Here is a 23,749-nt window from a genome sequence, read left to right as displayed (position 1 = left end):
CTCATCCACAATGGCTGCCGAGTCACATGACCAGCTGAAATTTAAAGGGTCAGGTGTATGCATGTACTCACAAGACCATACATGTCCTGCAATTTTGAGGAGTTTAAGTGCATCCTGGGTTTTTGAGGTAAAGTTCAAAAAAGTTATTGAAGATGAAGAAGGGGAAAGAAAAAACTGAAATGAATACATTTAGAGCCAGGCAGGCTTGGGCCCTGGTTTTGTTCACAATTTCTGGCAAAGGAGTGAAATAAATTAGTTATAACGAAATAGAAAGATAACGACACATTATTCAACAATTCTACATAATGAGAACATTTGTGTTGCAATTTGTCTGACCCCATACTGTTGATTGACTGGACTATTTCCCTGGTAAATGATTGGTTAAAAGAAATCACATGACAACACCATATTTGGGATAATGTTTCTCTTTATTTGAAAGATGAACCAGTTGGTATATGATTACAATAATCGTGGGTTTACAAGCTTTGCTGTGTTTGTTCTAAAAAAACACACAGCTGAACATGTAAAATACAGGATACAGTTATGATGACCCACAAAAAGAAATCAGAGAAAATCAAAAACACAGATAACATAAATGACAACAGAAATGAAAGATGTCTCCTTGGTTTCAGTTCCTGTGAGGAAATGCATACGCAGAGGTCAGGTAATTATATTCTTGTTGGTCTAAACTAGTACAGTGGTGAGATAACGCATCTTGTGGGGTCGTATTCTGCTTGCTGTCTGACAAGTAAAATCTTGTCCAAGCAGAGCAAATAAATACCTGAACAGACCACACAAAAAGATAAACCTGACAAACTTGAACTTCTGTACATAAAAACAACCTACGTACTGCCAATTGCACTTGGAGTCGACTTTTTTCTCAGAGTCTGGAAGAATTGAGTTTTCTCATGTGTGACTATTAACAATGTCATTGGTGAATTTGTACAATACTGACTGTACCCACAAGTTGTACATACAAAAAAATATAATAAGACTCCATTCACTTATTCTACAAACTCTCTGATCTGTAGATATGTCACTCATCTAATTTCATTATTTTCCTTTTTTTAATTTTTCATATGATGAAAACATTCATATTTTTCATCTCCAGTTACATTCATTTAATTTACGCTATTTACATATTTTTTTCGCAAACCCTCATATTGTGTGCCATAATGTCATATTAAAATTTGACTGCGGGGAACTGATCAACTCAAGGTGTCTTGTAGCAGAAGCATGCACATATATAAATCTCCCAAAGGATACCCCGTTGCTTAGGGCAGAAGCTAACATTACAGTAAACCCCATAAAACTCTGTTTCAAAAACCCCAGTCCCTACCAAAATTTTGAAAAAAAATAAGTTACAAAAACAGAGGTGAATGCTTTGAATCAAATATCTCCATGCATCAACAACAGTAAATTAAATACAGTTAAGCAGCATATCCATAAAGTCAACCACTTCCAACGTTTGATTTCTCATTTGCCTCTCTCTCCACATTGTTTACAACTTTTTCTACAATGTCCTGTTCTCCAGTTTCCCAGACCGACCGCGTACACACTACAGAGAAATGGACACCAGGCCGTGCTTCAGTCTCCAGAAGACACAATAGACAACTGCCTTTCCTTCTGCAACTGTTGGGAGAGATTGAATGTCCAAAGAACATCTGGAATAATTTGGGAACCCTGACAGATTTTGTGAGCTATTCTCTCTATATATTGATATTCATCTGTTGCCATGACATCCACTCAGAATACACAGGGACATATAACAATTGCTTCTCAAGTGGGTAAAAATACAACTTAGCCATGACATATGCAAACTTAAGATAAAATCAAATAATTACACTGGAAATTACCAAATCTCACTTCAGACATACTTATCAATGCAAATGCATTGCTCTGTGAACGTGCTAACATTACATGCACAACCAAGTCTACCGGCTGTGGTATCAATGTACATGTCAGCTGAATGATCACAAAGAAAGATATCATACAGCTCTATCATGTGTACACACATCATGCTCAAAACATGTATCTGCCATATAGACACTCAAACAACACATTTCACTCGTACATAGCTTCCATCTACCAGGCACAATGTTCAGGCGCGTGCACACACACGGACACATGCACACACACTCACAGACACACACAAGCATATTTACGTCCTATTCATACTCGTACCCTACCCTACCCTACCCTACCCTCTCTCCTATAGCCCAGATCTGCCTATCCTGTCACTCTAACTTTCACGAGAAAACACTCTCCAAGCTCAGCTCCCAATATGGAATATGCTAACAATAAAGACATTTTGATGATAGTGACTTGGAGAGAAGAACTACATATGGAGAGAAGGGCTACATATGAAATACATGCACATGCCATGCAAAAAAACATGACAACTAAGATAGTTATTTTATGAATTGTGATGGTTGATTTTATTCTAGAAAACATTTAGGGTAGACAAATCAGGGATATAGAGGGATGCTATATGGAGTCTATTTTTATGATGAGTCCATTTTCGTGCCTTTTCGAGGGAAAACTACATTAACTTCACTTATGTTGTCTCAGGTGGTTAGATTGATTGGCGAGACTTTAACCCTTTTGCAACCAAACTTCAGGATAATGCTATGGTTTTTGAAATTGGGACCTCCGTATGAGGTGGTACTGGGAGTTAAAAGGTTTAACTCCGTTTAGTGTTGATACAATGTAGCTGCTTTTCTACATGGTTGTACTGCGATGAACTGAGTGTGACCAGATTGCAGAAATTCCTGCACAGTGAGTGGGTCTGTCCCTCGGCTTCAAACATTGACACTGCTGCCGGCAATTGTGGACGTACACTCCAACTACATTTGACAGAGCTTATCCGTCCAGCCAGTGTCCACACACTCTAATGGGCACATTGTCTAAATCACATGACGATATACTTCCCACAAGCCAACCTGGAACCTCACAGAACTGTCCATCGAGACACAGAGTATAGCCATTACATAAAAAGGAGGGTTTTTAGGATACAGGACTGAATAATGCGCTAAAATAGTAAAATGGTGCTACATAGTGAGCTATGCTGCAGTGTTTTGTGTTTAAAATGTATACATTGCAATAAATGACATCTTTCCCCAGAGAAGAAAACCATCCTAGTTGACAATAATATGATATACAGAATGTAAATACCTATATTTCTCTATTGACTCAGAATTATTTCCAATAACATATACTTTACACTTACTTCTCTGGAAAAATGATCATCCTCTGCTTCTTCAAACCATATTTTTTCAACATTTTTTTTCAAAATATTTCGTTTTTGTATTACAAACCTGATATTTTACAAGAACTTTATTACAAGTATAGGGACACACTGTCTCTCTCTGTTGATGTTTTTTTGTCTTTTTGTTAAGCCATTGTAGTGAATAACTGATTGACAATTGATTGGCAGTAGGTACAGGTAAGTATCTGTTTTGTAACGCACCTTGCAGATTTCAATAAATGTAAACTCGGACTCACAAAAAAATCCCCCGAAATTCACCTGCAAGGTGTTGTCTGTGTGTCTTCTCAGTCAGTCGGTCGGTTAAAAGTTGTAATGTCCACGACAATGTTTTACAACATAGTATGGCGACTGATAACAAAAAAAAATTACAAAATAAAATTCATGATATTCTTTTTTTGTAAACCGAGAGAGTTACCTATACAGGAGTCCGGAAAGAATTTCATTGGACTGAGTGGAGTGGTTTATGTATTTACAAAGAAATTGATCTGTCGAGTTAGAAAACCAAGACGTCCGTGCTCATTTCATCATGTAATTACTGCCCATCATTGGTGATTGACTGCCCATCCCCATGCCCATCGTTTGCATTCCCATGGTGCCCTGGGGCATGGAGCCCATCCCCATGTTGCCCTGTAAACCCAATGCCCATACCCATTCCTTGCATACCCATACCCATGCCCATACTGTTTTGCATAGGTTGCATGTTCATCATGGGCGTCTGCTGGTTCATCGCACCCAGGTTCATCTGGCCCATGCCGCTGGTCATCCCCGCCACGCCGGCCTGGTTGTACATATTTGCGCCCGATGGCTGGGCTGAGAAGTTACCCTGCATTCCGCCTACAAAGGGACAAGACAAGTAATAAGTCAAGTCTTATCATACCTAATCATTTAAAGGCTAAAGTCAACTTTTGTTGCCTTGAAAATATAATTCCAGGCAATTTTTTTTTCAAATCCAGACATTTTTTTCCCGGATTTCCACACAATTCTGATCAAAAACTGTAGCAAATGAAAAGTGATGTCCATTTAGTCCTAAATTATCAAAAGAATTACATAAAATTCATATAAATTGGGTAAAATGTTGCACTAAAATTTTGGTGGGAAAAAAATTAAAGCACTCAACAAAGGGTTAATAGGGTGAACACCAGAGGAAAGGTAGCTAATGGGTAATGTTCACCACCATACCAGGCAAAAACTGAGATCTTGGAATGAAACCATCATAGGCGACACACTACAGAAATTATTGCAGTTTGCCATTCGGAAACACAATGACATTAACTGGCTATTTATCAGAGTGAAATCTAGGCTGATGGCTGACACAGTTTGGCAAGTAAACTAGCTTATCAGGTCTAGGTGACATAACATGTTCTTAACTTACCCATTTGTGGACTGTTGTGTTGTTGGAGTTCATTCATCGATGGCTGAATTGTCTTTTTGTACTTGTCTGCAGGGCTTAATGAATCTAAACTGATATCCACTTTACTGTTGGTCCAAATTGTATTTTTCTGTAGGAGAAAAACGTAACAGTACATTACAGAAGCATACCATTGACTGTTATTGACAACTTGCAGACCAAGGGACAAAACCAAACACTGTTACCCAGATTTGGCTTGCCAGGACACCTCATCAAACTTTCTCATGGAAAAATGAGAAATTCTCTGCAATCACTTGCCTCAGTTTAAATTTTCAAGAATTGTTGGCATGCATAGAGGGCGCTTTTCAAACTTACCCGGGTAACAGTTAAAAATAAAGTTCTCTGAACTGTTCACTAGAACTTGTCTTTTGCATGTATCAAATGATGCATATCACATTACAGTAAATTGACGAATCATGACAGAGATATCGCATAAGGTGTTTTACAAAGCTAGCTATTGGCTTTATCCATAAAGAAAGTCCTTCCTCAACCAAACTGGCATTAGGGCTAACTGTTCAGCAACGATTGAATTCATCTGGGGAAACTAGTGTTTTGTGTTTTGGTCATTTTGTCAATGTTAAATGATCACAGATCACAGCGCAATTGCTATATTACCTGCGGTGACTGAGTTGCCGATGACGTCGTCTTGGATGGCGTCATCATGTTTGGCTGGGGAGCCATCATGGGTTGCTGCTGGGCTGCCATCATGCCGGGCATTTGCTGTGGCATCATCTGCGGGTTGGCCATGGGTACGGAGCCTACCATGGGTGCCATCGGGCCCATGCCAGGGTTGCCTAGCCCTCCTGGGGTGGGTTGCATGGGTTGTTGACCCATCATGGGTTGAGTGTTCTGCATGGGGGGCATCTGACTGGTGGCGCTACTTCCTGCAGCCATTGGCTGTTGCAAAACAAATGATGACAATTATATTAGTTTTTACTGCTATCATTTCTAAATATCCATAAGTCAGTTTTGTCATTGCTGATCCGTCTGACAGTAGAGTGCGACGACCATAAAAAAAACAAGGAAGAGAATAAAGTGCAGGTTGGTAAGAATTTAAGAAAACATCAATGGGTAGGCCAAGCTTATCACGTGATAATCCAACCACGTGGATATCATCATCTGCATACGGCAAGTAACATTGAAAAGTAAATATCACAATTAAAAGACAGTTTATGACACAGAAAAAGAAAGGTGTATTTTGGTAATAACAAGAATCGTCTTGAGAAAAGTTGTGTCTTGTATCTGACATATTGAGAGAGAGATCATTTTAGCCTTTTCCAGTATTTCTCTTTTTGTCAATCTACTGAGACTTTCTCCTAGCTTCAAAAGCCCCTTCCCCTCCCCCAAAAATGAAGGGTACACATAACATGTAATCAAACTGAGACATCTACGGGTTGAGCTTTTGTGATAAAAGGCAAGAATTTTGTACTCTTCCATCATATATCTACAAATTTGCTAGTATTTTGCATGTCTCTGCTAATGCTGTGTCTGGGACTGACGCCATAGCATAGCAGATTACAACAGCACCTTGTAGGCGCTGCTTGTGGGTATTTCTACAAATAGTTACATCAGTATAAAATCTACCCTATATCTAATGAGGCCTGCTGGTATGTATCTCTGTCATGGAGAACTCAGCCATCTTGCTACAGAAGCTAAGATATGTATAATCATACTATCCAAAAAATCCCCTTCATTTCAAATTTCTTTCAGACCCCTAGATTCTGTAACAAGATGATAAAGATCTTGTACTGACATGCAAGTATCTATAACCATAGTAACTGCTACATGTGTTGAATGTCTAGACATGCCAAAATGCATTACCAAGTACGCTACACGATGCATGACAACATGCCATATAGAGGGATAAATGTGGCTTATTCCACTAGTATTACGGGTAGAGCAGGCAACCACCTTAAAACCCCGGCCGATTCTATAACAATGCATGACTGTAACAGTTGACTGTACATACCATAGTCATCAAACCTGAAAATGATGCCATTAATTCTGGGTTTGGCTGCATGGCCAACATTGGATCCACTGTGGTGTATGCAAACATGGGCTACAAGATAGAGCAATGGGAATGTTTCTATCCAGCCTGTGGCTATTAGGATAATCACTTGGCATACTAGCCACACACTGGGTAGCTGTCAACGTGAATGCCAGATGTGCACACAGGGAATATTCAAATTGATTTCATTGTCAACAGCATACACCATCAGATGCAGGAGCAAACCATCCCACTTTTATGTCAATGGCCTGCAGTATCAAAAGATTTCAGCGTTTCCATAGCTTGGAAAATTAGAGGGATGAACAATTAACATAACAATGCATAATTTGCATACTGTTTCTTTGTATTCTTTGGTATGGTTATTAACATATGAATAGATTGCTTAAAAGGATACCTCACCCCCTAAAATCTACTTTCGGAGAACCCTCCCTGTTTGGGACGAATTGTTCAATAGAGAGAAATAAAGAGGTAATGTTTGTTGGTACATGATCAAGTACTGGTGGTTGAGAGTCAGGAATTGTGGAGCATGATGTCAACTGATCCACCATAAAATTATCAAGCATGGATAGCTTATGTACTTTCTTCAGGGTCATATTAAACCATGGATGTCTTTTTTTACGTCCATGTTTAAACTAAGATACAATAGAGTGAGAGAAGAGGTAACTCTGGTATTTCAACTGCAAATCCTGAATTTTCAATGGAGTCTTGATTACGACTAATCTATCAAATTACAACACATGCATGTGCAATATCAGTTGTCTGAAAATATGACTATTAAAACACATGCCAGCTGCTGCCACAAGATTGAAATTAACAAACATCATTGTTAACACCCTCCATGAAGCAATAAGCTAGTTCTCCCATACAGCTAAGGCACTTCTATACCTGTTTCAACTGATTTTCTAGACATTGGGATTGCAAAATATGTTGAAGTTTTATTACTTTTTATGACATCTTTTAAACGTGTCTTTTCAATACATACTGGTCAATATTTGATCTCGCAATTTACACATTGATGGAACAAACAACTGAACACAGTAATCAATGGAATCAATGAGGAAAATTGCTATGTGGAAGCCCCAGTGAATTTCAGTTCTCAAGATCAAGCAGTTGTCACTGGCATTCCTTTAAGTTAACCGGGGATTATGGATGATGTTGATATTCAGTGATTTATATCATGCCGGGGCAATGCTTGCCTTGCTTCTCACAATAGTGCAGATAAGCAGAGTATCTCAGACAAAAAGTGGACACAGTCGTAAATTGTAGATTCCAAGGTTGCTCATTGAAACCATTTTTTTTCCCCTCAACTTTCTCTTTCTGTACATAACTGTAATTGCAAGGTCAACTATTGACCAGTTTCATTAAAATAAGGTGTTTAAGATTTATTCACAAAATGCACAAAAAGAGAATGCCTTCTTAAGGGGAGGGAGGTCGTCGTCCTGTCTGCCGCTGCGCAATTTTCTTGTTGATAAACAGTTCCTCTTCCAAGGAATTGTGATGAATGTTGAGCCATGTGAAGCAAAGTCAGTGTTTGATGCATGTTCATAGTTTACCAGTTTTGTAGCATTCCAATCACTGCAAGACTTTGCCAAATGAACTTTGGTTGCGTCCCTTTGTTTATATGGAGCTGCTTGAACCGTTGTCACCAGTTTTGGTACAGCGGCCATTTTAAAATTTTGGAAGTGCACAATGATGTTGGGATGTTGTGTTGTGCATAGCAACACACCCACTGTATGGGTATACGTGGGGTCATAGACAGGATGACACTTCCCTCTCTCTTTAACCCTTTCACCACCATGGTTTGGCCCAAACATATTGTTATCAATGGTGACTGTGGACCTTTTTACAGGGAATTGGGGGTGAGCAGGTTAAAAGAGGCTACAGGCATCATCTGATATAGTAGTTTGATACAACATGTCCACTTTACGTTTAAATGCATGCAAAATGGAATCTTCAATTTTTTCAAACAAGATTGAATTTACCTGTTGTGGAATCTGTTGGTTAGATTGCACTGAGGACATTGGCATTAAAGGAGTTTGCTGCATTCCTACTTGTGGCTGCATCGGCTGTTGTTGCTGTTGTAACTGTGGTTGTTGCTGCTGAAGTGGTGGTTGCTGCTGTTGTTGTGGTTGGAGAACTTGTTCCTGAGGGACTGGAGACTGTACCGTCATTCCCATCAGAAGGCTGCTATTGCTACTGTTGGTGGACGTTGGTGGCGCTACGAATGCTGTTGCTTGGAAATCACCGAATGAAGAATCCCTGGGATCAAAAAGCAGAGATATATATCATATGCGTGTGTACTTGTCTCTGTATATGTATGTTTGTATGTAAATATGTATGTATGTATGTATGTGTGTGTGTATGTATGTATGTATGTACATTTAAGTATTTTAGTGTGTGTATGTGTATGGGTGTATGTAACTTTCTAGGGAGGTGTGCTTTGCAATAAAAAAATATTATTTCTTGTGTGTTAAATGTGTGTTAATCTGCTATGCAACATCCACTGAGTGTACTCTGTATTTGAGTTTTGGCACAAGACGTGAGTTTCTAGGATAACCAACTGAGCATTTTCCAGGAAGGGACTGCCAATTCCAGGATTCTTCAGGAAAATGAAAAACTTTAAGTAATCACAGCAAAGTGTTTCAGTATTCTCGCCTATTGTTCTTGATTGCTCCCGATGATCATTTAAATGATCTGTTTATGCGTAAAGCTTTCTCTGCAAATGAGAGTCTGGAAATATTCAAAAGTAATAAAAAACTCATTTTTCACCCTTTCATCCCTATTTCCTAGTGGAAAGGTCCAATTGTCATCATTGCAAACACACTGGGTTTTGTCAAGGCTTGATAAGAGAAGGGACTAGCTAAAGAATGATGGTCAGTCATGGTGTTGTTGTCAAACCTTCAAAATTATAGCCGTAGTGTAGCTACGTATTCAAAGAGTAGGGCCTACACAGCTTTGTTTACAATCCTTTTGAATGATAATTCTATCCTCTTGCACTTGTTCTGTCTGCTAAATTCTGTCAAAATTTGCATTTTCATGATGCACATGTGGTTCCGACAGACTTACCCTTTCTCTGGGCTTTTTGGCGAGGTCGTTGAACCCTGAAACACGCTGAAGTCGCCAAACTCTCCGTTTGCAGTCGTCTGTGATGTGTTAGCACCAGCTGTGTCCACACTACTGTCTAGGCTGGTCACCGCCTCTGGGGAACTGAAATCCGCAAAGGCATCTGTGCTACTCTGGGTCTGCGAGAGTAAAGTCGGTTGAGCGGGAACGTCTGTGTCTATGAGGGAAAATATATCCTGTGAGGGCTGAGAGGGAACTTCCTAAAAAAGAAGACAAAAAAAATATGATTGTTATTACTGTTTATGTGACTGTTTTCACTTCTCATTCAGAAACCTATTACTTTACTCTGCAATTAGTCAGTGAGATTACAAGTACTGTGAATCTTGTTTTGACATCAGTGTTTGCAGTCATAATTTTTTTAACCCTTTGAGTGCTGCCCATCAAAATTGTTGTGTGCAACATTTTACCAATTTTGTGAATTTTTCTGTAATTTTTTTGACAATTTTGGGTCAAATGAAAATCACTTTTTATTGGCTTAAGATTTTTAGCAAAATTTAGAAAAAAGTTGACTGGCGTATATTTTGATAGAAGCGACAAAAATTGACTTTGGTGCTCAAAGGGTTAAACAGGTGACACACTGTCAGTGATGGAAGGAAAGGGGAGGAGTTTAGAGTAACCCTCTTGATAGCTTAGAAAATTTTGATGAGAAAACAATGGGCAAATTTTGTTCACAGAGCTAAGTCAATTTGTTACGTGTCTGGCTAAAAATGAACAAGGGGCCATGGACAACATGAAAAGTCCTTTGGACCTTGCATATCAAAATTGAAGACAAAATTCATATGGTTCAGATAAATATAGTTCAGATAAATGTAAACCATGCTATTATATGTGAAACAAGTCATCGTTGATGACACAGTCCCCACTTGTTAATGGGTACTTTGATTACATGTCCTAAGAGGATAGAGTCCTCTTCATTAATTGAGACATGCCCAAGTTTTGGCTAAGGACACGAAAAAATTGTAACAAAATGGCTGCCATGCAGCCATATTGGATCATATCAAGAAACAAATTGACATACATATGTATGACATTGGTTAATGTCCTTGTACCAACTTTGAATAAAATCGGTTAAGATATGCCTTAGAGTATTATGGCCCTCGACAGGAAAAAATCGTAATAAAATGGCCGCAAGGCAGCCATATTGGATCGTATCACATAACAAATTGACATGCATATGTATGACATTAGTCAATCTCCTTGTACCAACTTTGAATAAAATCGGTTGAAACATGTATGAGTTATGGCTCTGTACATGAAAATATCGTAATAAAATGGCTGCCTAGCGGCCATATTGGATCGTATCACATTACAAATTGACGTACATATGTAAGACATAGGTCAATGTCCTTGTACCAACTTTGAATAAAATCGGTTGAGATATGCCTGAGTTATGCCTCTGCATATGAAAAAATTGTAATAAAATGGCCACACAGCAGCCATATTGGATTGTATCACAAAACAAATTGATGTGCATATCTATGACATTGGTCAATGTCCTTGTACCAACTTTGAATAAAATCGGTTAAAACATGTCTGAGTTATGGCACTGTATATGAAAATATTGTAATAAAATGGCCGCCTGGCCGCCATATTGGATCGTATCACAAAACAAATCGACATGCATATCTATGACATTGGTCAATGTCCTTGTACCAACGTTTGATAAAATCGGTTGAAACATGTCTGAGTTATGGCTCTGTACATGAAAAAATCGTAATAAAATGGCCGCCTGGCGGCCATATTGGATCGTATCACAAAACAAAATGACGTGCATATCTATGACATTGGTCAATGTCCTTGTACCAACTTTGAATAAAATCGGTTGAAACATGTCTGAGTTATGGCTCTGTACATGAAAAAATCGTAATAAAATGGCCGCCTGGCGGCCATATTGGATCGTATCACAAAACAAATCGACGTGCATCTGTATGACATATGAAGTAATCCTTGTACCAAGTTTGAATGAAATCGCTTCTTGCATCTCTGAGATATCTGCGTGAACGGACGGACGCACGCACACACGCACGCACACACGCACGGACATGACCAAACCTATAAGTCCCCCCGGACGGTGTCCGTGGGGACTAAAAAGGTCAAAGGTCACCTCTAAAGTTTGTTATGAGTTCGTTTTGGTATGCACACTGTCCATCATATCTAGCCAGTGTTTATTTACCTAACTGCACACACCATTTTGCCTAACTGAGCAACTAATGCATGTATTCTCATGTCAATTATGTTTTTTGCCAAACTATGCTAAACTTGACCAACAGTGATCTTTGACATATAATGTCAAGATTTTACCTACTAGTGCGATCAATTTCAATTTCAGAGAGAGTAATAGAGTTGCATGTATCAATATCTATGTGCATATATCTGAATTTGACGCCAATATCTGAATACATAATCCTATTGTAGAGAATATCCAATCAGCTCCTTAACTTGATACTAACAGCCTATTGTGATTACATCATCACTCTGTGTGCTCTGAACAACACGCATCTAGTCATCAGTTTACGTGTTCTTTTTCAGCCAAAAACACCTCACCTGTTTACTACTACTCGTTTTCTCACTTGCACCGTACGAGGCAGCAGCACCTAGGTCGACTTTTTTGCCACTTTTAAGTTTTGACGTCTTTTTTGTCTGTGATTCTGTTTTTGAGGAGGTAGAAAACTCTGAGGAGGTGACACTGTCTTCTTTGTCCTTGTATTGGTAACTGTCAGCCTCCTCCACATCGTCGTCACTGCTGTAACAAACAGACGCATTTCAAAACATTTCCCATGGTGCTACATGTTTCTTATAATAGATTTGTAATTTAAGTCATTGTCAATGACATAGTCCTCACCCAATATAAATCTGTCAATGTGCAACAGTAAAAGTGTATAAAAGTGATTGTTTATGCACAGGTGGACGGATGGACGGACAGACAGAGCCCAATTACAATCCCCTTGACTTTGTCCGCAGGTACTAACAAAGCAATTTGTAAGTGACAGTGACAGCTACCGACATAAACTGAAACAAAGAATGCATATTGCGCTCATGTTTACTGCTGAAATGTGTGATCAGATCCCCTCAATATATAATTTTTACAGTTTCAATCATAACATTTGCGGTTACCAATTTCACAATTTCTGTCAACTTACAATTTTTTATTGTATCGTAAAAAAAGAAATTTGAGTATCATATTATTATTATTGCATATTAGATATTATGTATAAGGCCAGTAGCTATTTTTGTTTTTAATGTCAACTACAGTTTCTTGTTCTGTTCTACTAAGCATGTTCACACAGTAAGCATACAGTATTCAGCTTGTCAACTCAGCCTGGACATCTGTAAACTTCATTGTTATTGTTGACTAGCCAATTCTGACGTGGATTAGAATTCACACGTAAACAATAACAATGCATTCTACTTATATGGACACTGTATTTGCAAGCTAATTGTTCCAACATACTTTGGGGAGAAGAGCGAGAATTTGCAATTGACACAGACAACAAAATTAGCGAAACAATCATTACAGTTACTGGCCCTTTGAATCAGACACAGTTATGTGCTAGGGCTTCATCTCTTATACAGAGTACACCCTTTGCCTTAACCCTTTCAACACCATGGTTTGGCCCAAACCTATTGTTATCAATGGTGATAGTGGACATGTTAACAGGAAATTAGGGATGAACAGGTTAAATTTGGTTACCTCTCTGAGTACGGACTAAACTTAAAATGGTCACAGAGGACAAAACAAAGAGGAAGTGACCGAGCCAATGCTCATATCTGATATTGTTTAATCAGATTTCAAGTGACCTGACTGAAATCTACAATAATTACGATGGGTCAACTCACTGACAGAGGAGATCTGGTCAGTGGAACTATGCTCTAAGGTCTTATGGAATCCAATAGTATGTGATATTGCATAAAGAAATGTTTTCCATGATAAATGCAGCATAAACGGGGTGACTTCATCCATCTTAATTAAAGCTGACTTTGCAAATATGTTGACTAGAATTTGTTGAGTCATCAGTAATGAGCAATGAGGCTTCAAATTTTATGCATGAGAAATATGAATGGCCTAAGAAATTTTTCTGCTTTTTGGTCCTTTGTTGTCCCAGGGAAGAAACCACAAAGATATTTAACTGACTGACGCACTGTGTGTTGGTTGAATGTTAACTCCCTCCTCCATCCAGCCTATGGATACGGCAGATCCATTCATAATATCTGGAATCAGAGTTCACAGACACACTTTCTACTCAACAAATCTGCTAAGGTCACACTCTGAACTTGGCCATGATTAAAGTACCAGTGGCGGTAACTTTTGATGATTTGGTTTTCACTATTTTTGTTTTCTAATGTCAACCAGTTCCTTGTTCTATTACCCATTTTAAGGTAGAACGCACCTCGGGGACAGACATTCGGACTCTCAAACTTTTACAGTTCTCTTCTGATATACCACATGTGGGGGTTTATTTTAAAGCTCTTGGTGAAAGAAAACTTTTCACCGCCTTAGTTTTTCGAAATTCAAATTTTTTATTTTTCTCCATAGAGTTAACACAGGCATGGCGGCCATTTTGAATTTCTAATATCGGTAAATCTTGGGTAATTTGTTTCTCTAGTACAAAAATTTGCACGGTGACCCCCTATTTTTATTCTTGATTTTGAAAGAGAATGACTGAAAGATTCCTTGAGGAAAGTTAGAGCAAAAGTTTAAGTCTTTCACTTTCGAGGTGCATATTACCTTAAGAAATGTTGATATACACAGTATTCATCTTGTCAGCTCAGCCGGTACATGTTTAGACTGCATTGTTATTGTTGACAAGTGGAATTCTGGTCATAACTAGAATTCAAATGTAAACAATAACAGTGCATTTTACATGTATAGATGCTGTGTTGACAAGCTAGGCATTTCAACATGCTTTAGGAGAAGTAAAAGAATTTGCAAATGATGTACTGAACAAAAATAGTGAAATAGGAAAATAAAATAGGAAAAGAAATCTGACTGAGAGAGAATGAAAAGGAAGCATTTACCTGACATAATCTGGTGGTGAGTCGTCGGAAGAGTCTCTTCTACGGCTATGTCTTTGTCTTCTATTGTGACTGTTAATTTCATCTTCCCATTCTTTCAGTTTATCTTTCCTAGATTGTGGATCATACCTGTCACCTGGGAAAAATAATACAGAAACGTTTCTGTCAATGGAAGACTCCCAATATAAAACACACTAAAGAACTGAGTGCATGATGCTAAGACTGTACATGTGCATGTCCTGTATGCAAATCTGTGCATGTATTTGGAAGCATACATGTATTCTGAAAGTTGGCTGATATGTAAACATATCAAGTCTGCGATCAACAATAGACAGCTTATCGTTAAAACTTATTTCACCGAAGGACAATTTAAACCCATAGGTAAGCTAAAATTGTCTTGGGCATACCACACATGCACGCTTTTTGGAAAACCAAAAAGAATATTATCACAATGAGATAACCTGCAGATCTTCACAAACTGAACTATGGCCAAGTGTTGTTTCTAGGTTTTCTATAAATAGCCCTATGCATGTAATCTACTAAATGTATATGAGTCTACTGGTTATTGACATTTCTGCCTCCTGAAATACAGCATTGTGCTCTGTATCAATCAAAACATCTAGTTCCATGATGTCTGCAAAAATAAAGTCTTCACAAAGTCAATCTAACTTGTACAATGAGCCTTTCAATATAACTTCCTGTACATCTTGTGGGTCTAAATATATGCACTGTTCAAGAAGAAAACTTGATTAAAGAAAACCAATAAGTAGGCTTTAAATTTGGCACTATGTGGTATTTGAAGAAAGAATTTGTTACAGTTTTCAGTACTCGCAAGGAAACCAATGACACATGGGGCCAAGGTCAAGAACGACAGCCATGTTTGTTTACAAAATACCATTCATGTATGGAGCATGGATGACAGTCGCCTTCAAAAACACAATGATTCCTAAATTGATTGATAACAGGACAATCTTTGCAATTATTTCTTCAAACTCATAAAGTGAAAATGTCTAAGTCAGGTTCAGCCCAACTTCAAAAGATCTGTTGTGAGCTACACGCCTGTTTTAGAATTCTCTGAGAGCTTTCAATGGTGAGTACGTGTGTACATTAGCCATTACAAGTCATTAGCCAGATGCATTTAAACAAGAATTTCCTTCCTTTTACAGTGCCAATACAGTCAATGAAGTGGTTAATGCACAAAGAATGTCAGCGATATTATCAGTGGTGCAATTTGAAAATACTCCGTTATCATGTGGAAATTTATCACCAGTTCGTCGTGGCAAGCACAAACAGAAAATGCATAACTTGTTAAATTTTAAGTTTTTTTAACAATATTTATTTTGCTAAAGTACACAATGCTATCATATCCCTCATGACCACATTTTTGGCAATGTTAGAAAATGCGCAATTACCTTTATTGACATTATTTATTATTTCAGCCTTGAGTTCTTTGATCTGGGCTGTTGTTCAACAACAGGTCAAAGTACTAGGGTTTAAGGGTTAATATCCATGAATTATTGATTGCTCAATCATCAAATACCACCCATTTGAATGTACTATTGACCTATTCACCCTGTATTCCCTGTGAACAGGTCCACACTCTCCATAGATAACAATGGGTTTGGACCAAACCACAGCGGTGAAGGGGTTATTGTCAAAAAAATATCCCCCTTGGTTCAAATACTCAAGAGTAGTTCAAATTTATTGAAAAATCAGAAGATATTTTATGAAATCATCCTGGGTGGGCTATCTGGAGCAGAGTTCAATTATGACATATTGACATATCATGAATGCTCTGGGAACATATCAGCTTTGAGTGGCAGTCTCAGACTTCATAACCAGAAATCAGACCCAATTTTACGATATTTGTTTTGCACTTGTACACAATGCTATCACATGCCTTAACCACATGACGACTTATCACTGATCTTTATTGGTAGAGCGAAACTGGTGGGACAGGAATTTGAAAATCTCAGGTGAAAATTTGACGTTTACTCTTTGACCTAATACCAGGAATGCAGGTATTAAATGGTTGCTATGCCGACAACCGATAGACTTGGTAGCATTCTGTCACAGCTTGTCAGTGGTTCTAATTTAACTAACACATGATCCATACAAGTGTTTGAACAAAGATATGTAAATTAAAATTACAGCTCATAATGTGGAATTTTTCAAATATTTCTGCTTTATGGCAAACAACATTAATGTGATTACGGATGTGTACCGGAGCACTGCTGTTCAGAATAAAACGCAACACAGATGTGAGAGACTTGTAGAAGCACAAACACATTTGTGCAGGTCTGTGTATGAAGTCGTAAGCCATATAACACGATGAGTTAATTAATTACTTGTTTGATTATTATACTCCCAGTTAGTAATTAATTTGTCGATTGTGAATAATAAGGTGAGTTATAATGTTAAATACCAGTGATCTCATTAATATGTACATTGTCAGTGAATTACTTCATTGAATGTTGTTTATTTCACAATTATTCTTCTCATGGTTGAAGGCTTACAAAGCCTGATATCTACACCTTTTTTAGGATTTGCATCTGTGCACACATAAGGTACACCACCAAGCATTATAAGTAAACTCCATCTGTGCAACCATCATCTTCAGGAACGCTGAAAGACCTTTTGAAAATATTTAATTTTTGGAAATGGAGACTAGACCAAATATTGTTGTATAATTTATGGCATTTTCTTCTTAGGCAGTTCCCTTTACTAATGCAAAGTTGGCACAGCACCATTGCCTTAGCTGAAATTATACATCTATTGAATACAAGAGGGTTTTCCACAAGGCGATTTTTAGGGGAGGACCATCGGTCTGTTTTTAGAGCAATTTATTGATATGTTAATAACTGTACAAAAGAATACATTCTCACAACAAAAGAATATGCAAATTGTATACTGATATGTAAATTGGTCACCCATTTTTTTAATCCATGCTGAGGAAAACACTGAACAGATATCATCAAAATGTTCACACCATTGAATATAAACGTAAAATTACTAAGTACACCATGTAATGTTTAACTCTATTATCATGTCAAATTATCATGGTCACAACGTGATTAACTTTTCACAGATACTTACTGTACTTGTATTGGTATTGATCTCCTGACATTCCAATATATTTGTCTTTAGTCTTCCGGGCTTTCCTTCTCTCATCTCGTAGACGATCATCGTCTTGGATAAAATCTACCACCTCTTTTACTTTCTGGCGCACTGTGGAATGAAACGGAATGTTGCTTTATCATGTAAAGAATGACATTACATTCTCTTCCAGTATTCCACAACACATTAATTGATGGATAGTGTCTCATAAAGAGAACTGAGTGCAAAAACAATTATGTGAAGACCCACTTATCATTATCTGAAGAGGTCAAATGAGACAGACAGAGTAATCAATCATAAATAATATGATAAATGTGTCATCGGCCTTCAACAGGAGACATTTATTTCATCGCTAGACCACTGACCTATCACTATGCTCTCACAAATTATCTCAATAAACGGTCTTGACCACAGCAAAGATTGACTAATCTTTAACGTCCACAAGAAAACACACATTGACATAGCCGCAATGAGCAATGTCTTTCCAAACTGACAACATTTTTAAAACTCTACGAAACAATTTAGAAATTTCCGGACATCTCTGCGACTCACCGCTATACTGGTAAATGTGTGTACAATGTTATATGTGAAACTTTATTTGTGTCGCAGAGGTCATTCTTGTGTCAAAGGGCCATTAATTCAGCTTTAGAGCACACATGGACTATGTGAGGTACATGTGTGTACATGTAGGAAGTGCATCGGAAGGGCAGACATCAAGAGCAAAACTACAGACATTGCCTCTCTCCCTATGTACAATGTCCCTGACACTTTACTTCCTTCTGGGAAATGTAAGCTCTGATTTCTTGGAAGTGTCACAAAATGATATCATGCAAAGAGGAACAAAGTACTTTGAAATACACGTCAGTCAAGCGTTTAACATCCATGGCCATGGTGAAATGTGAACTGCAGTTCCCCTCTGAAAACCTCAATTTACATGATGGTTGCTGTGGTGATAAACACTGATTAACTTTTTACCATTTTGGTAAGTTTTATCAATAGAAGCCTTGCAAAGCAAATTGAAACACTGGTTGATTTCTAGTTTCCTTTTGAATCTGCCTCGACATAAAGAAATGATTCACATCTTGGTTATTCAGAAAGTTCCCTGAAATGTCTTTTTCCATCCATCATTTTTTTTCAAATTTGAACTTTCCCTAAAAAATCTCGTCCTTCTAGCCCTAATCTCGTATGCAGCTATTGTTCTAAGACTTCTTTAATATTTAATTGTTTTATTGACGTTTTTGTACGTCACTTATCTTATCAAAGATATTGAGGCAAAAGAGAAAATACAACAACTGGAGAAAATGATACAACTGATTGCATTAAATTGCCTGGATTAGAAAATATTTCATCTACAATAAAAGAAAACGTTTGTAATTGGATATGCACACAAAATGCATGCCTGATTGATTTGACAATTTCCGTTTTGATAGTATTCTTCTTTTCCTATTGATAAAACCGTGATGCAAAATTTGTGGTCGAAAAAACAGATAAAGCTGCTTCTTTATTCACCATTCACCAAACTATCAGGTTTTTTCTGAGCTATTGTTTTTTGTAGATTGTATTGCAAGAAACATGAGAGTTTGGAGTCTGGGTACATTTCTGTGTAATTATCAAGCTATTTCATGTTGTGTTCATGAAGGCACACAGCGTGACTTGTGGAAATCAAAACCCTTGAATGAACCATTTCTTACTTGGGTTACCAAGATGGATGTAGCAAGACCGAGTAAAAGCACAGCTGGGAAAAGTTTTACCACAAAAAGGGCATGTCTGCACATTTTTTCCATATGTAAGTTATGGTGTTTTCCCCCAATACATCCATGTTGATGTGCACACATGAAAATATAAAACCAAATGTGAGCTAAAAAAGGCTTGATGTAAACCAACCTGGCTAGTTTGATAAAGATAAATAGCTTGTTTACAGTGTTTCCATGGGTTATAATATGGCTTTTGTCTTTTTTGTCTTCCACGGTCTCTCAGTGTGCAGACATGAAAATTACATACATGCTACTCACAAACAATTCTGACAGCGAACAGCAATAGCACATGTAGATTTCCAAATGCAACAGCCCTATTATTTTGTCTGAACTCCCATCACTATGGTAACATGTTACAACACGACCACACTAATATAATCCCTTGACAATTTCAACATTTTGTTTTAAATTCATTTGGATTACCCTGATTATAATTTTGCAACGAACACGTATTTGAACATGCAAAATTTCCTCTATAGACAGTGTCTGTGTTTTTGCAAGCATCATTTGTGATTTATGCCGTGTAAAATCAATATTTTAATGCACCATGAATAGTTGTGAGAAAAGTTCAGTATACGACCATTATAATTGCTCTGTCTGTACATCGATAGGTCAGATTTCTTCCAAAGTACGAATAAATTTATTACCCAAAGGATTACTAGCAACACTTCAATGATATTACACAACACGGTCACAAGAAGTTCATTTGGGCATTGAAATTCATTTTGCAGACACAGATGATCGACTGATGTTATTGTTCGATTTCAGTATGCTGCTGAAATTTTCAATGTCCCCTGATGTTCCTTTGTTATTTTAGACACACAGATAACCCCAATCCATTCACCTTCAGTTTTCAGCCCCTGTACCAGAAACATAGACATCCACAGACGTCTGTAGATTGCTTTTGTATGACAAATCTCCTGACAAATGCGGCAAATTTTTTCTTTGTTATAAACATTAAGATTCAATGCTATTTTCATCAACTTGAGATGGTCATGTGGTCAAATGGGAGACTGGAGAAGTCATCGTTTGGGAAACAAGTCATCGTTGATGACACAGTCCCCACTTGTTAATGGGTGCTTTGATTACAGGTCCTCAGAGAGGATAGAGTCCTCTTCATTAGGTCTGTGATAAAAATACTTTTGAATAAATTCGCTTGATACATGTCTGAGTTGTAGTTCAGGAGATGAAAAAATCGTAATAAAATGGCCACATGGTGGCCATATTGGATCGAATCACAAAACAAATCAATGTGCATATGTATGACATAGGTCAATGTCCTTGTACCAAGTCTGAATGAAATTGGTTGAGATATGCCTGAGTTATGGCTCTGTACATGAAAAAATCGTAACAAAATGGCCGCATGGCGGCCATATTGGATCGTATCACAAAACAAATTGATGTGTGTAGCTATGACATTGGTCAATGTCCTTGTACCAACTTTGAATAAAATCTGTAGAAACATGCCTGAGTTATGACTCTGTACATGAAAAAATCGTAATAAAATGGCCGCCTGCTGGCGGCCATATTAGATCGTATCACAAAACAAATCAATGTGCATATGTATGACATAGGTCAATGTCCTTGTACCAATTTTGAATGAAATTGGTTGAGATATGCCTGAGTTATGGCTCTGTACATGAAACAATCGTAACAAAATGGCCGCCTGGCGGCCATATTGGATCGTATCACAAAACAAATTGATGTGCATAGCTATGACATTGGTCAATGTCCTTGTACCAACTTTGAATAAAATCTGTAGAAACATGCCTGAGTTATGGCTCTGTACATGAAAAAATCGTAATAAAATGGCCGCCTGGCGGCCATATTGGATCGTATCACAAAACAAATTGACGTGCATATGTATGACATGGGTCAATGTCCTTGTACCAATTTTGAATGAAATTGGTTGAGATATGCCTGAGTTATGGCTCTGTACATGAAAAATCGTAACAAAATGGCCGCCTGGCGGCCATATTGGATCGTATCACAAAACAATTGATGTGCATAGCTATGACATTGGTCAATATCCTTGTACCAACTTTGAATAAAATCTGTAGAAACATGCCTGAGTTATGGCTCTGTACATGAAAAAATCGTAATAAAATGGCCGCCTGGCAGCCATATGGATCGTATCACAAAACAAATTGATGTGCATATGTATGACATAGGTCAATGTCCTTGTACCAATTTTGAATGAAATTGGTTGAGATATGCCTGAGTTATGGCTCTGTACATGAAACAATCGTAACAAAATGGCCGCACGGCGGCCATATTGGATCGTATCACAAAAAGAATCGACGTGCATATCTATGACACTGGTCAATGTCCTTGTACCAACTTTGAATAAAATCTGTTGAAACATGCCTGAATTATGGCTCTGTACATGAAAAAATCGTAATAAAATGGCCGCCTGGCAGCCATATTGGATTGTATCACAAAACAAATCGACGTGCATCTGTATGACATATGAAGTAATCCTTGTACCAAGTTTGAATGAAATCGCTTCAGGCATCTCTGAGATATCTGCGTGAACGGACGGACGGACGGACGGACGGACGGACGGACGCACACACGGACGGACATGACCAAACCTATAAGTCCCCCCGGACGGTGTCCGTGGGGACTAAAAATCAGAATCAGTAGGAAAGCTACACTTATACAACAATCTGTATGAAAGCCACTGTTCTACAACAACTGTCAAGTCCCACTCAGTGAAGCCCTCAATATTGCTTTAACATTCTTGGGTATGCTGTAACATGAATCCATCCCAGTGTACTACCCTTTGGGCTAAAGCCAAAGTCAATCAAAGGATCAAGGAATAGCACGGTAGGCCCTAGGATTCCGTAGTATGTACAGACGGCCCAAGCATTCCATGGTGTTTAGTCCTGGAATGAGGCACCATAATCCTCATGCTATTCCCAACACACGAGTTACAAGTAATTGGGGACTGGCATAGCAATAGAGTTATTTAGTTCCATGCAGCCCATCCACCTGTGAGGTTGAATCTGAATGTACACAGAAATGCGGTGTTGGCCGTCCCTACACTTACCGTTTATGCCTTGATCTTTGCCAAATTCATCCCGAGCTGAAAAATCTTCTAGACCTTTTAAATCGTAGATATGTTCCCTGGCACTGGTGACGACGCGTTCAGAGCCGTTCAGAATCAAATATTTTAACAAAAGAAGACACTGAAAAAGGGAGACAAAAATATGAGAATACTGATAAATACTGAGTGAAAACTACCATCGTTTCGAGAATACTTAGCTGTGATAAGCGTATTTTCTGAAATACCAGTAAATGGACCATTCTGGTCTTTTGTTAGATCTCTATTCCTTTGTATCGTATATGAGCTAAGCAGTTAGTTCGTAAATGGCAGTCTTACGGAAAGATGCGTTCTTGTTTTAAGGTGGTTGGAAAGGCTAGAGCATCAGTTATAAATTTCAACAAAACTATTAAAATATAAAAGTAGTCAACATTCTCTGTGGAATAAAAAAAACTAGACATTTGGGCACAAAGGCATTGCAGAGTTAACCCTTTTCCTGCCGAGCGCCCTTGTCCGTTATTCTCCCAAGTCAGTAGAAAACCGCCCCATAATATGTGCCTGCAAAAGATTGGCTCTCCTGCATGTTATCCTGCCAGCCATTTTGGCAGAAATTGCCCATTTTCAGGGTAGTTTTAGCCGTACTTATACGTGTTAGACTTCGATAATTTCTACATGCCCGTAGACAGGGGAAGGAGCTCAAGGGTTGCTGCAGAAAAAAATTGAGGTCACCGGCTTTGTTTGCCCCTGGGAGTGCGTCATTTTATTGCCGTTTCATGTTTATTTTTTCGGAAATAAACTCCTTCAGTATTACGCACGTCCGCTAGGCACAAACATCACCTCACTCGTCTGTTAGTCAGAGGTCCTGAGGGTCGTGCTAGGGGTGCAGAAGCACCGTCAAACCTGTCCTGTTTCCCCAGGGTAGGGGCAATTGAATACGTACCTCAACGACTTGGCAGTGTAGCACAAAAACTACGTTTTTGCCGTTGTATTAACGACATGGCTGAGCCATTGA

General features: G+C 38.2%; 1 protein-coding gene across 2 annotated transcripts in view; it reads right to left on the bottom strand.

The window, feature by feature from the left end:
* Positions 1 to 409: 409 nt before the first annotated feature.
* Positions 410 to 23,749, bottom strand: part of LOC139120092 (clathrin interactor 1-like) — a 29,881-nt gene continuing 6,541 nt past the window's right edge. Inside the window, exons 3-11 of one of the 2 annotated variants that reach the window (XM_070684173.1) lie at positions 22,744 to 22,882; positions 17,917 to 18,048; positions 14,824 to 14,956; positions 12,352 to 12,550; positions 9,751 to 10,007; positions 8,667 to 8,943; positions 5,292 to 5,573; positions 4,641 to 4,767; positions 410 to 4,102 (exon numbers count right to left, since the gene is read on the bottom strand). In XM_070684173.1, coding sequence (XP_070540274.1) covers positions 3,801 to 4,102; positions 4,641 to 4,767; positions 5,292 to 5,573; positions 8,667 to 8,943; positions 9,751 to 10,007; positions 12,352 to 12,550; positions 14,824 to 14,956; positions 17,917 to 18,048; positions 22,744 to 22,882 — 1,848 coding nt within the window. In that variant the 3' untranslated portion in view covers positions 410 to 3,800. The remainder of the gene's footprint in view (positions 4,103 to 4,640; positions 4,768 to 5,291; positions 5,574 to 8,666; positions 8,944 to 9,750; positions 10,008 to 12,351; positions 12,551 to 14,823; positions 14,957 to 17,916; positions 18,049 to 22,743; positions 22,883 to 23,749) is intronic. The other variant, XM_070684175.1, reaches the window with a different exon arrangement.

The sequence above is a fragment of the Ptychodera flava genome, chromosome 20, assembly GCF_041260155.1.
Source record: "Ptychodera flava strain L36383 chromosome 20, AS_Pfla_20210202, whole genome shotgun sequence".
Classification (NCBI taxonomy): Eukaryota; Metazoa; Hemichordata; class Enteropneusta; family Ptychoderidae; genus Ptychodera; species Ptychodera flava.
Note: the sequence above shows the minus strand (reverse complement) of the source record. Positions and strands in the feature narration are given on the sequence as shown.